At 41.1% G+C, this 14065-nt stretch overlaps 3 protein-coding genes across 4 annotated transcripts; 1 reads left to right on the top strand and 2 right to left on the bottom strand.

Annotated features, from left to right (window-relative positions):
* Positions 1-1455: 1455 nt before the first annotated feature.
* LOC106655952 (tetratricopeptide repeat protein 30A) lies at positions 1456-5571 on the bottom strand. Its single transcript, XM_014376562.2, has 9 exons — positions 5451-5571; positions 5307-5372; positions 4874-5212; positions 4677-4812; positions 4456-4620; positions 4125-4393; positions 2156-2563; positions 1694-2078; positions 1456-1616 (listed from the first exon to the last, which is right to left on the bottom strand). The coding sequence occupies exons 1-9, from the start codon at positions 5514-5516 to the stop codon at positions 1477-1479; spliced, it is 1974 nt and encodes a 657-aa protein (XP_014232048.1). The 5' UTR covers positions 5517-5571; the 3' UTR covers positions 1456-1476.
* On the top strand, positions 2826-4107 carry LOC106656065 (nucleolar protein of 40 kDa-like). Its single transcript, XM_014376708.2, has 2 exons — positions 2826-3218; positions 3311-4107. Exons 1-2 carry the CDS (start codon positions 3102-3104, stop codon positions 4004-4006), a joined length of 813 nt encoding a protein of 270 aa, XP_014232194.1. The 5' UTR covers positions 2826-3101; the 3' UTR covers positions 4007-4107.
* Positions 5572-5806: 235 nt separating the features above from the next.
* On the bottom strand, positions 5807-10539 carry LOC106656048 (putative ankyrin repeat protein RF_0381). Of its 2 annotated transcripts, none has more exons than XM_014376683.2 (3): positions 9877-10539; positions 9278-9481; positions 5807-9210 (listed from the first exon to the last, which is right to left on the bottom strand). In XM_014376683.2, exon 3 carries the CDS (start codon positions 9142-9144, stop codon positions 7105-7107), a length of 2040 nt encoding a protein of 679 aa, XP_014232169.1. In that variant the 5' UTR covers positions 9145-9210; positions 9278-9481; positions 9877-10539; the 3' UTR covers positions 5807-7104. The 2 variants fall into 2 exon arrangements, with proteins under 2 accessions (XP_014232169.1, XP_014232168.1); XM_014376682.2 differs by having other exon boundaries at positions 9278-9460.
* Positions 10540-14065: the final 3526 nt, after the last annotated feature.

The raw sequence follows: 14065 nt of genomic DNA, 5'->3' as shown, positions 1-14065 counted from the left end.
AGCTAATAAAGTAAATGATTACCAAAAATTTTTTTAGAGATTCCGATAAATTTTTCGTTATTTTAAATATATTATAAATACACGTAATAAGTGTAAAAATTCTATATCTAATTATATGAAACAAATGGAATGTCAATATTTGCATAGAAGAAAAAAGTCTCCAAAGCGTGAATAATCGTTTAAAGTTGTTTTGAACTAGCTTTTACATTAATAGACAATTAAAAAGAAAGATTAAATTTGTTATTGTCGAGAGCGTTTATTTTGATGCACTTCAAAAATAGAAGGCTACGAATGAGAAATGACTCAGGGTGAATTAACAGCACTATATCACTCTCTCGGAGTAACACAGTATTTGCATTATATTTGAAACTTAATTGTTATATCACCCAACAGCTAAAATAATGATCTTATCAGGAAGTCAAACACATTAGTCACTGTAAATATAAAATGTGTCACACGTTAATTCAATAATAATACCTCTTCGCGAAAAAGCGCGAAATATACCTGCACGGCGAATTAATCGATCCATTCGTTTGTTATCGAAAGCATCTGCCTCGCGGCTCGTTTTCTTCTTTTTTTTTCTCGCGGTGCATCATAATCATTTACATTTATTTCTTTCGGACGTTGGCGCTTATATCCCGAGCAAAAGTTATATAGTTGCGAGCCGGTCGGTGAAATATCACAGTCAAACAGCAGTGCGACAGGCGAAAAGACACGTTTTGTTTGCCTTGCCAACTTGCTCGAAAAATCATCAACATGAAGTTATTCCTCTTCGCGCTTCTCCTGGTACTTGTGTAAGTTTCTCTCGGCTTTTCCGAAGAGTCATAAAATCTTTGCCATTATAATAATCGCTTTATCCGCAATTTCAGCTCGGTGGCAAATTGCAAACGCAGTAGATTCAACAATTACGGTGAGCATAACAAAAATAATTGTGCCTATTTCCTTAGAAAATTTTTTTTTTAAATTGGTTTCGAAACTTGACAGGTGACGATTATGGATCGAGATATCAAACTCAGTCCGGACCGGGTAGCATCTACGACTCGGTGGGCAACAATGGCAATTATGCCCAGGCTTACGCCAGTGGAAACGGGCAGAAAGTCACTTACGTCGAATCACGCCCCGGATACTCTTCGGTCTCGTCCTACAGCTCATCGGGATAACATCGTGTGAATGACGGCATTTCCGGTTCTTCTTATTATCCGCTTCTTTTTTTCTTTTTGCAATTTGTTACTCTTATATCATATTTAGTTTAGGACATGCACTTACATCGAATAATGCGATGATTATGTAAACGTACGCATTGTGACGGAAATTTTAACGACACCTACACAATTGCATTGTTTGTTTAAGCAGCTCACTGAGTAATAAAGTCCACATGCATCGTTTCAAAACTCATCACAGTATTTTATTTTCTCAAATAATATATATACATAGATTTAAGTGTACGTGGAAAAAAATCATCGTAACGGCTGATCTTCAAGTCATTTGGTATTTTAAAAATAAGGCTTTCAAATATCTCGCTTCGTAAGTAACGGTTTCTTTGGCTTTCGGCATCGGTGGCATCTCTTGCAAATCAAAAAGTGGCTCCAATACCGTCGGTATGTCTCTTCCGTAAACTGAATGAAAATAATTCGAAAAGATCGATTGAACGAGTTTAATTAATTAGCATATTAGAACACCGTGTGGAATGTACCTTCGCAGTGCTCGAAAAATTGTATACAATCCTGCAGCGTGTTGTCCTTCAGGACGACGAGTTGTTTGGCCAACTGCTCGAAGAGCGACAGGAAGCAGCGTTTCGCGTAGTACCAGGTGTCGGTGCCGAGCTTCTTGTTGTAGGGCTCGAGGCTCTTCATCACTCGCGATATTCCGAATTCGTAATTGCCCTTGGCGCAGTAGAGCGTGCCGATGACGAGATTCACGATGCACAGGTGAAACAGCTTCTTGTCCTGCTCCTCGAAGGCGACCGTCTCCTCCTCTTTCTCGATTTTTTTCATCAGCTGCTCGGCCTCGCTGTTTTGATTGGTCATGATGTAACTGACGCATAAATTAGCCAAAACTATCGCGCTCACGTCCAAAATCTTGAAAAAAAACGTATGCGAATAGAATATATCAATGTAGAGAGAGAAAGGAGAAACGATAGGTAGGATCCGCGTACATTGTCGTATTTTTTCTTGACGATCGGCTCGTAGAAGCCGACCGCGTCCTTGAACTTGTTCTCCTGCATGAAGACCGTGTGGGCGACGTTGAGCTTCCAGATCTCGTGCTCGTTGCAGAACTCCACGCTCTTCTTGAAGATCTTCTCGACCTGCGTGTAGTTGCTCAGGTCCCAGAATATCTTGGCCTGGGCCATGAGGACCGGCACGTAGCGCTCCAGGGCGTCCTCGTAGTCGTTCACGGCCTTCTTCACGGCGTTCTCGTCGTGATTCAGTCGGGCCTCCTGCACCTGCTTCGTGGCCTTGCGCAGCACCTCCGTGTGCTTGTTGGCCAGATCGTCGAATTTCCGGTAGGCCTCGTCGGGCGACGTCTGCTGAGTTATCAGAGCGTCCAGGAAATCGTACAGGTACTGCGAAACATTTCATTCGTATTGCACATTTCACTCTTTTCAACGCAGTGATACATTTTTTTATTTTATATAATTTTATTTCATATGCTTAATTGTTTATTTATTTATTTACTTTTAATAAAAGGGATACAAGATAAGTAGTCAAACTATTACTAACGAAAAAATAATTTGATCGTTTGATTTATTTTCTTAAAGTTTTGAAAATGTTTTCCATCACTAAAAACAAGTTCATTTTAATTTAAAAAAAATAAATCCGTTCAGTAACTTTTCTCTCCGTCTAAGTTTGGACGCACAGGGCCGTATACACACCCCCTACAAGTAAAGTGACAACTTGCGGAACTCGCGAATCTTTACGAATCAAAATATAACCTATAATAATTAAAGACATAGCGTCGGCTGCAGCTGCAGAGTAGGTTTCTGATCTACAAACAAATACCGAGTGTACAAGCTCGTAAAATAAACAAATACGATAATGTGATCGTATTTACATAATTAATACAGTATTAATTTGCATGAAGTGAAAAAGAATAGTGAAACCATGACGGCGTGCGAATTAAACCAAATATTCGTTGGAGAAGTTGCATCCGTACAAAATTATGGGGCGTTCGTCAGAATACCGGGTTGTAAACAACAAGGTTTGGTGCATAAGTCACAGGTTAGTCTTTTGATCTTTCCTTAGAAATTGTTAGAATAGATCCTAGTAAAGTATTACGTTGTTTTTAACATTATTTTTTCATTCAATTTTAGGTAAGCTCATCTCATGTTGATGATGTTGCTGAAGTCTTGAATAGAGGAGACAAGATTTGGTGTAAAGTTATATCGATAGCTGATGATGGGAAAATAGCCTTATCGATGAAATTAGTTAATCAAGGTAATGGCAAAGATTTGGACCCAAACGGAGTACAATTGCAATTAGACGAGCAAAAAAAGAAACGATATGATCCAAAAGCTGAAAGAAAAGCTATTGAACTTGGTGCTGTTTATAAAACTGTTTGCTCACAATGTAAAACTCCTGGTCATATTGCTAAATATTGTTTTACCAAACCTGGTGGCAAGACGTATGATTTATTGCCTTCTGAAGAGGAAGAAGAGGTAATGCAGGTAGTACCAAAAACACAAAAAAGTTTGCCTCCAAACACAGAGTTAGAACATGAAGTAGAACCATTGAGAAAAGAAAAAGAAACTAAAGAAAAAAAACACAAATCTAAAAAATCAAAAAAGAGAAAGAAAAGCAAGAAACATGATGATTCAGACAGTGATGAAAGCGATGATGGTGAGAAAAGCAAAAAGAAAAAGAAAAAGTCTAAAGAACAAAAAAAAAAGAAGAGGAAACGTAAGTACAGTACAAGTGATAGTGATTCATCTGACTCTAGTGTATCTAGCCATGAAAATAGAAAGAGGTCTAAAAAATGTAAGCATTCTAAAGCAAAACACTCTGATTAAGTTAATTATCTTAGTAATAAATTTGTGTATAGTATAATTTATGCATTTATATTGTGATCTTGAGATTGTATAAAGTAATTTGAATAAATTTTTAACATAGACTTAAATTGTTACTTACTGGACTCAGATAGTTGTAAGTCAAATGTACATTTTCAGCCAGCACATCAGCTGCCAAGTCATAATATTGATACTTGCAATAAAGTAGTAATATATTAGCAAATGTTTCTGATGGAAATGGATTTTTTTGCAATAAAAATTGCATTTTTTCAAACCCTTCGTTTGGCTTAGAATCCATGTTTATAAGAGCTTGGTTGTGTAAAGTTACAGCATCTAATTCTTCTTCTGAACGTGGTGGCATATCTGTTAGTGCTTCCTTGGCTGCTGCATCTAAAAGATAATTGGAGTTTTAAAGTAAATATATTTCAATCTGTAATATGAAAAGTACATACAATTCTTCAACTGATATTCTATAGCAGCTTTTAAATTGAAAGCTTCTGTCAGCGCTGTTTCATGTAAAGTCCAAGTATTACCAACACTTCTAACTTCTATACCTTCAGTCGTCATTCCAACGCTAAGCTCAGGATGTTCTCTAATTCCTTGCTCAATTATATCAGCTAAAAATAAAACAATTTGAGAATTTACTTTGCATAAAAATACTATTCCATCATACCAATATGTTTCAATGATGCTGCATATTCTTTCAATTTATAGTAGCATAAAGCTACATTATATGACAAATGTGGCCTAAAACCAGCTACTTGTAAAGCATTAGAAAACTTCCTCAATGCTTGTTCATACTCTCCTTCCTGTAACATAAAATGCTAATAAGACTGCAAAACGAATTTTTAGAAATGTAATATTTCTCACCTGATACAACAAGCAACCGAAATTAATTTCTGTATCAACATCATCAAGAGGACATTGGTCAACATAGCTTTTGGCAGCTACAGTATCTTCTTGTCCATATTTAATGGCTGCTTGGAGTTTTTTTACTTTGTTTTCGACGATGTTATTGTTTGCAATACTCGCGCAAACTGTCCAAGCCTCTTGATATAAACAAGCCTGATGCAAAGCTTGTGCGTGATACAATTTGTACAAAGCTTCTTCTGGACATATTTGCACCAACTTTTCGTAACAACTTGCTGATGATAAGAAATCTTGGGTGTAATAATAACAATAAGCCAAAAGCGACAAACACTGTCTCGACTAAAATAAAAGATTTTATATAATTAGAATAAAGTTGTATTTATTAAGGGAATAAGACATCGCTGTTGATTAAAATTCAAAAGCTCATACTGACACTAGCATTAGAATCCAATAGCACAGTTAATACGTGTATTGTCTCCACGTATCGTTGCTCTTTTATCTAAACAAGTAGTACATGTTTACTCGATTTGAAATCACAAAAAAGAAATTATATTAAATTTTATAAGTGAAACTTTACCATAGTATAAATTGTTTTAGTGTACTCCCCATCTTTAATTTGTATGTTATGTATGAAAGTACTCATTCTTTTCGGGATTAATCGATCGTCATTAATTTAAACACATGGTCTAACCGTATGAACGAATTCTAATAATTCTTATATTTCATATGGTGTGTTTTGGTAGTATATACGTCGCTCGTAACCATGGATACCTGAAAATTCCTTAGTACGTGATTCATTTTACTTTAAAAACTTGATAATAAACATAAGCAGTCTTTTTTTTTATAAAACATCAATATATTTATTATTCATTTATTTATTTACAATTTTCTATACCATATAGACTTATAAATTATAACAGTTTAGCAAGTAACACTTATGAATAACACATTTTATATCTCTTATAACGACATACCTACGATTTGGTTGCAGCAGCTATAATCGGTAAAGTGATTTTCGGCCGGTTTATTATTTACCAATGACCAAAACGCTGTCGCGGGCCCGTCAGTCTAACATTTTCGAATGTTTCGCTAACCCGAGATATATTTATCGCAAACTCGTACGAAAAAATACCCATGACGGAACAAAAGTTAGTAACAACGCTCGTACGAGATTACAGAACAATTAATTCCATAAGTAAAATAAGTACAAATGTAGACAATAAAGTGGAAAGTGGGTAAGCGAATTTCCGGGCGCGACTCGTGCGGCAAAGTTCGCGAAACGAGAACAAAATCGGTATCGGTAACAATGGGTATATTTCGCGGAGCAACGTGTTCCAGGTGAAAATTTACAACGCAGCCGAGACTGCATCGCTCCTCGAACGCTAAGTGCACGTACACTTGCGCGTTATCAGCTACATTACCCGCAAAGATTATACAGCAGAGCTCTTTGGCGGAGGTTAACGATAGGTCACCGCGAGGATGCGGAGCTGGACGTCACTCTCTCTCGTGGCGGAGAATAGTAGCAACATAACAAACAGATCTGATTTCACGCGCGCGTCTCGGATCCGCGTCTGCATTCTTCGTTCGTCTCTCTTTACTCGTCGTGCTTGCGCGTGCCCTTTTTTTCTGTATCTTATGTATTATATACGTTCATTCAGGCTACATGTACGTTTTGACGTACCGACACATACATCTTTGGGAGAGAGAGAGAGAGTCGCGCTAATACTCGCGATAGTCGCCAATCAATGGACTAATTTTTTTTTCTTTCTTAAATTTTTACACAACGTACAACAATATCCAACATGTAAATACATTTATAACGTAATAATATACGCTGATGTATATAATATATTAATTATTAATTCTTACGAATACGGACTTGATTAGAAAACACTAATGTAAAAAAATACCTTAGGCCTAAAATCGGTTTAAAAGTTGATAAAGTTCCTAAATATATTTATAAAATTGCAAAAAGAATCCTAATTGTATCACAATATACACATTAAACTTGTTAATTTTCAAGCCATATGTTTCATCGAAGTATATTAATGCTTGTTTTTCTTGCCAACGATTTGATGTTGATGCATGATATATTTAATTTAACATGTACTTGTAATAATTCAATACTTTCGCGAGCAAAGTGTATGATAAATGGAAATTATCAACGCAGGTAATGCTATAAGTATTATATATACGCGCTTCTTCGTGCCTATGTAGTGAAAGTCAAGTGCTTATTTTTTTAATGGAGATGGCTGGCAGACCGCAGATAAGATTCTCAAATCTTTCAAGTTGAAGTACGTTAGTATTTGTCTGTTCACTACGTAAGGCAGCTCGAGCGGCACTTGTGGATCATTAAAATGTCTAAAGAGAAACTGCAGCGTCGAGCCGGCCAGGTCGAGCAGCTGCTTCTTCACCTTGCCTCTCTCGTAATTTTTGTACATCATGGATGAGTAGGAAGGAAAGGCATTGGCGTAGTCGCTAGATTCGAAGGCACTGGTGATATTAACATTCCGTGCGTACGAAACCATAACATTTGTACTCTTGGTCAAGATATCGAAGTAGGATATATTCTCGTAAAGCTTCTTCTCCTTCATGTTGATGAGCTCGCTCATGTACTTGTCGTAGAGGTACTTGATGCGCGGATGCCGATGGTGCTTGATCAGATCGAGATTCTGCTCGCTCACCGGATTGTTCTGTACGACGTTCTTGGCCAGGTTCATGATGAGGCAGTCGGTGATGACGTGCATTATCTCGGAGCCCGGTATGTCCTCGTAACGCGGACTGTCCGTGGCGATGATGAGGGGCGGCTCGTCGTCCTGGTCCTGGGCGTTGATGTCCGCGTTCCAGTTCAGCAGCAGCTCCACCATGTCCTTGTTCATGTCGTACACGGCGACCCGCAGCAGAGTCTGGTAGATCTTCACGGGCGCGTTGATGTCCGCCCCGTGATAGAGCAGGTACTCGGCCACCTGCGCGTGGCGCTTCTTCACGGCGTAGTAGAGCGGCGTGAAGCCGTCCACTCGCGTCCTCAGGTCCACGTCCATGCCCAGCTGCAGGAACAGCTCGATCGGCTCCTTGGCCCCCTTTTTCGCAGCGAAGTGAAGCACCGTGCGCCCGTCGTGAGTGGTGTCGTGCATGTCGACCCCGCGCTTCAGCAGGATCTTGGCGATGTTGGCCGATCTGATCTCCGAGGCGAAGTGCAGACAGTTTTTTCCGTCCTTGCGACGAGCGAACACACTGGCCCCGTGCGCCAGCAGAAATTCCACCATTTTTTCGTCGTCGATCTTGATGGCCAGATGCAGCGGCGTCTGACCCAATTTGTCGACGTCGCTTATATCGGCTCCGGCGTTCAAAAGTATCTTCGCTATTTCTTGACACTTGCTGATCGAGGCGATGTGCAACGGAGTGCGGTAATGGTCCTCTTTGGCGTTCACGTAGGCATTGTACTCCAATAAAACTTTGACCATTTTTTCGTCCTTGTTCTTAACGGCGAGATGCAGCGGAGTCCAACGATTTTCGTCGAGGTCGCAAATTATGTCGTTGACGTCGGCTCCGTTGAGAAGCAGCATCCGAGCGATTTCGTTGTTGCCTCCTCGAACCGCCAAGTGCAACGGAGTCCTTCCGTTGCAGTTTTTCACATTGACCTCGGCTTTGTGATCCAGCAGCAGTTTGATCATTTTTTTGTCCCCATTTTCCACCGCAATGTGCAGAGCTGTTTTTCTGTACATGTCGCAATCGTTCACGTTCGCTCCGTTACTAAGAAGCAGCTTGACTATTTTGCCGCTCTGCTGTTTATTTTTCACCGCGAAGAGCAGCGGCGTTTCTTCGCACAGCCCTCCTTTGGCATTGACGGGAGCTCCGTGCTTCAGAAGCAGCCTTATTATCGTTAAAATGTCATTTCTCAAAAGAGCCTCGGGTTTCTGCTTTTTGCAGCTTATGTGCAGAGGAGTCTCCAAGCGGTCGTTGCTGACTCTCACCGAGGCTCCTTTTTTCAACAGCGTCTTGACTATTTCGGCTTTGCCTATCACAACGGCCAGATGTAGAGCCGTTCTTTGAGAAAATTTCTGATTTTCTGGATTCACCTGGCAATCTTGAGCCAAGAGCCATTTGGCAATAGTCGTTTGATTGTAGGCTAATGCCCAGTACAGCAGCGTGTATCCTCCCTGCCACGTTTTAGCATGGGATAATCCAACGAGGGCTATAAATTTTTTTAGCTTATCAAGCTTTCCCTTTCGTATGACTTCGTTTATATCAAAGTCCATAACTACGTCCATGATTTTTCTGACTTTTCTCAACGCTGAATATTTTATTTCTTCTTACGGTTTATTAAATTCAACATCCTGAAAAATGTCTAGCATTCAATAGATGTTATAAAATATAGCGTATATTAGTCGTAAATAAAATTACCATATTTTTGGAGAAAAAAACGGTCGACTAAATCGACGCTTAAACGATATCTACGATTTTCTTCGTGGCAGTTTATATTTATTGTTCGACGTTACAAATTTCGCTATCGACCGATTGAAAACAATCATTCCGTCGACTTTGAGTTGGTCGGGAATTTGATCATAGCGACGAAGTCCACTTGACCTGTAAAAAAAAAACGACAAACTGTGTGTTGTTATAGATGAAGTAGCTGCAAGCTGCGCTTCGTGCAAGCTGCAACAAGTAGGTAAAATCAATAAAAGCAGCACGGGCGAAAATATCTGTATATATGGGCCGAACCATTTCAGCGAGCAGAGAAAGGACTGCTCCAACGGCGCTCGAAATTGAGTCGCGGTTAAAAATGTAGGAAAAATTTCGCGCGATGAGCCAGCAGTCGAATCGCGAGAAATGCGTGAAATAAAAAAATTGCAAGCTCGCAGTGGCACTAGGATATTTTCTATAATTTATACGGTCGATGTTCGAGTAAAAGACTGGTCATATTACCTACAGTATACAGGTAAGTGCGCGAATCGGTCAGGTAAATACGAGTTGCATGCGCCAAGGTAAAGAAACGGCCTCACCTCTCAAGGTGTCGTCGTAAGCCGGCTCGAGCAGCGACAGCAGCAGCAGCCGTGGTGGGCCGTTGACACGGACGACGACAGAAGGTGGCGAGTCCTCTACATGGCACGAGCGCAGACAGCAGGTAGGTAGGTATACGTATATGCGAGAGCTGAGCGCGGGTCGGAACACAAGGTGTAAAATCAGTCGGTCGGAGCTAGCTCGTCGAGGAGGCGTCGTCCGCGCGCGCGCCGTGTGCAGCGCAGCGCGGCGTCGATTGCAGACTGCAGCAGCGGCGCGAGCTTGCAGCGCGCCGTACGTACCTATAATATAATGCTCGCTCCGAGCTCTTGCACACATACACACAGACACTGGCAACTTGTGCTATATCGTATGGATAGATCGCGGAGACTCGCGTCGTTGGCGCGGCGCGAATCTGCATGCGCTACACAAAGTAACTAAACGCCACGGTATACACTTATTATTGCAGAGCACGTATATATAACGAGAGCGACTGCGACTGCGACTGCAGCAGAAACAGCAGAAAGAACAGCAGCAGCAGCACATTTACACACAAACAAGGCGCGCGCGTGGCGAGATGCGGCCGAGTATTTAAAGAGTGACGCGATGGTCTGCCAATGCCGCAGTCGCTCGCGTACACTTATATAGGATGTATTTGCACACGCACGAGTCTCTCTCTCTCTCTCTCTCTCTGCACGTATATATATAAACGTTGCCGAGCATCGTGTGTATACGAGTCGGCTGCTTACGCTGCCGCCGCTGCAGGCCGAGCTGCAAAGTATCTGCCAGTACAGCCGCCTGCTGCTGAGGCCAGAGTAGTAGTGGTATACAAAATATAACGCGTAGAGTGGCGCGCAGTGGCGACGAGCGATCGGCCAGACACGATTATTTTGTCTGTCGCGAACTGCGGCGCCTCCGCGACGATCCGATCCGCCGCCTCTACGCCGCGTCGCGCCTCACGATGCTCGTTGTCTGCTGCCGCTTACTACTATGCTGTCTTCGAGTCTGCACTCGCACAAATACCATCGCTGCTCGGTGCTGCTGTACTTGTGTACTATACGCGCGCGTTTAGCCGTCGACGAGTCGCTCTGCCGCCATCCGATTTGCCCGCGACGACGACGACTCGCGACGACGACTCGGATATTATACGCGCTTATGCGCCGAAAACAACTTTAGCGCGCGCACAGCGACTGTGCCTCGACAAAAGCAACCAATACGACGACGGTCGTGTACTTTATTATACGCTCTTGTGTGTAGCGTCTTTCGCGCGCAGTCGAGTCTCTCGTCAGCTCGACTATTTTACTTCCCACGCGTCAACTAGCAGGCGCCACGCTTCTCAACGATTTATAATACTGCTAACGCGCCGTCCGTCTTTTTTTCTCCTCGTTTTCGCACTGCGCGAATCTCTTCTCTCTCTAACTCGCAATCGTATAATTGCCCGCGTTATCGTCTTGATCTGGAAGAATCGCAGCGAGACGACTGTCTCGAGTGCATCCGCGCGCTTCTCGGCGCGATCGGACTTTCACCTGCCGCGATGATTCGGCTTCTCGCGCGCACCAACGCGAAACGATCGGCTAGAGCTCCACGCTTTTTTCTTCTTTTGCAGAAATGGAAAATTCACGAGTGCACCGCCTGGAGCTCCTCGGACGCAACGAGCCTTCAAAGATAGGCAGTCATCGAATCGTCGAACCAGCCGAAAATTTATAAAGCCGGCTAAGCGCCGAGCCGATAAGCTTAATGTAATCTCCATCTCGCCGAACTAGTTACCGCGAGTTCTCCGTATAACGAGTGCACGCGCCCGTATAAATAAGCGGCGAAAATCACTTTTACTTTATCCTTGATTTTGAAAATTCATTGTTGCATGCGGAGCGCGTGATTCCTCCGAGTGATTCATGTGTGTAAGCGCGCGTGCTCGAAATTAATCTGTGTGAATATAACGGAGACTTTCGATTTTATTCCACGGCTTAAACTCACTTGGCTCTCCGAAACCTGCTCTTGCGCCTTTTCGTACCGAGTCTTGTTCTATGAAAGCCGAAAGTCTGCTTTGTTCTTTATCTTGCGAATTGGATTCAAGGACGTTGTGTTCTACATATTATTCATTATACGCTGGCCACATTGAAAACGAAAAAAATACCGAAATTCCGCTTTAAAGTGTTCACTGCTGATACAGATTTAAAGGACAACCGTAGCAAATCATGCATAGATACAACGAGTAAAGTTTGGCACAACCCAAAATCGAAATCTTATTTTTTGATAATATTTGGACGATTACGAGGACTTTAAAAAAATTCAAGTTTATGCTAGATAATGATGCTCGTTCTATTCTGTGATTCGATTGACTGAAAGTAAACACATTTGTCTCGTATAAATTGACGAGTTCAACGCGATGGATAAAAATGCGTGGTATTATGTAACTGCATAGTTGTAAGAGTCATTTGGTTAATCTACAAACGAGCCGTGCCCCAAAGAAGAAACAAAGCCAAGCTATCACGAGCAAAGAGTATTTATTCGGAGCTACCAATTACAGTGGGTATTGTATAAATGAGTATATAGCTATTTACGAGCTGGAGCTGCTTTCAAATCCTGCAACACCGCACGCGCGTGCGAGATCGTTGGCTGGCAAGTTAGTGATCGCAACCGAATAGCCGCGACTTTCTCGACCGTAGATCAAAATTCGTGCGGTGCAGCAAGTGCACCCAACACTTTTCCATCCACTGAACTTGCTTCTTTATTGTCCGGGCGCCAGCTATGGGTCGAGAATGCATTTTCAGGTAACCAAAGCTTTTTATAGGTTTTTTGGTGTGCTGAATCAATTTAGCTTGGTTACCAAGCGTTAAAATTGGTATTTTAAAAGTTATCAACAAATTTATTGTTTATAACTTAAAAAATCTGTTTAAAAAAATCAGAAAAAATGTACACTTATTCTTTGACTAATTTTAAGAATATTTTGTTCCTTGCATTTTTTCGTTTTAGACGTTTCTTACCGAGTTAGAAAATCGCAAAGATTAAAAATATGATTGGTTTCTGAACAAATTTGTGCGTAAAAAAATAACTTTGCGATTTTCTAACTCGGTAAGAAACGTCTAAAACGAAAAAATGCAACGAACAAAATAGTCTTAGAATTAGTCAAAGAATAAGTGTGAATTTTTTCAGATTTTTTTAAACAAATTTTTTAAGTTATAAACAATAAATTTGTTAATAACTTTTAAAACACCAATTTTAACGCTTGGCAACCAAGCTAAATCGATTCATCACACCAAAAAACCTATAAAAAGCGATGGTTACCTTATGGATCTAAAAATGCATACTCGACCCATAGCTAGCGCCCGGGCTAATGGGTATGTAATTTAAGAGCCATGTTCACATTTCAGAATGATAAATATTAGGAATTATGAATATTCGGAATGTGTCATATTCGAAATGTTTGAAAATCGGAATATTGAAAGCGGAACACATTCCGAATATTCATAATTCCTAATATTCATCATTCCGAAATGTGAACGCTCCGACTTCCTGCCTAACTTTCTCTTTTATCTTGGAAAGGCATCAAGCTTCAATATCTAATAGCATCTAAGCAGTTTAACTCTACATGTTGAGTCGTTCAAGTCGCCTAAAGAATACACAACCTAAAATAGGTCTCATCGACACGTGCTTTTAAATTAGCGAAAAAAAATTGAAATTTGTAATTTTTAGTGTTTTTTTTTGGTGTTCGTGAGTGCGTATAAACATGTCCTACAACAAATCCAGTGTAAGCTATAATAATAGAAAATATTTAGAAATGTACGGGTACTTGTCGAAAAATGTCGCGTGGGAGATTCAAGAGGATAGACGTGAATTTCTTCATCAACTCGTTGCCGTCATCAAAAATTGGAAAGGCCAACTTCCAAATCTTCTAGACTTCTTTCGGAAAAAAGTTATTTATTGGCTTTTGATGGAATGCGTCACAGGCGCAGATGAAGACGCCAGCGAGACACCAGGGGAACGATTCATAGATTTTGTGGCTCGCAGCGGCTTCAAAGACGCGCCCGAAATGGATAAAGACGGAAAGCCTCTGTTGCGTCGCACCACGCCAGTCCATCGTGCGGCTAAGCAGGGTGCCAATCTCACCACAATCTCTGATCTCTTTAAAATTTACAACAAACTTGACGTAAATTACATTGACGAAGATGGATTAACACATTTTCACGTGGC

This window comes from Trichogramma pretiosum, unplaced genomic scaffold, assembly GCF_000599845.2.
Source record: "Trichogramma pretiosum strain Unisexual culture from Peru unplaced genomic scaffold, Tpre_2.0 scaffold7, whole genome shotgun sequence".
Taxonomy (NCBI): domain Eukaryota; kingdom Metazoa; phylum Arthropoda; class Insecta; order Hymenoptera; family Trichogrammatidae; genus Trichogramma; species Trichogramma pretiosum.
Note: the sequence above shows the minus strand (reverse complement) of the source record. Positions and strands in the feature narration are given on the sequence as shown.

Excerpts from the sequence above, each read along its gene's own strand:
- LOC106656065 (XM_014376708.2), top strand. The coding sequence starts at position 3,102 with ATGACGGCGTGCGAATTAAACCAAATATTCGTTGGAGAAGTTGCATCC. Across the intron at positions 3,219-3,310 it reads GTTTGGTGCATAAGTCACAG|GTAAGCTCATCTCATGTTGA; the intron begins GTTAGTCTTTTG and ends ATTCAATTTTAG.
- LOC106655952 (XM_014376562.2), bottom strand. The coding sequence starts at position 5,516 with ATGAGTACTTTCATACATAACATACAAATTAAAGATGGGGAGTACACT. Across the intron at positions 5,373-5,450 it reads CTAAAACAATTTATACTATG|ATAAAAGAGCAACGATACGT; the intron begins GTAAAGTTTCAC and ends CTACTTGTTTAG. Across the intron at positions 4,394-4,455 it reads AGAATATCAGTTGAAGAATT|ATGCAGCAGCCAAGGAAGCA; the intron begins GTATGTACTTTT and ends ATTATCTTTTAG.
- LOC106656048 (XM_014376683.2), bottom strand. The coding sequence starts at position 9,144 with ATGGACGTAGTTATGGACTTTGATATAAACGAAGTCATACGAAAGGGA.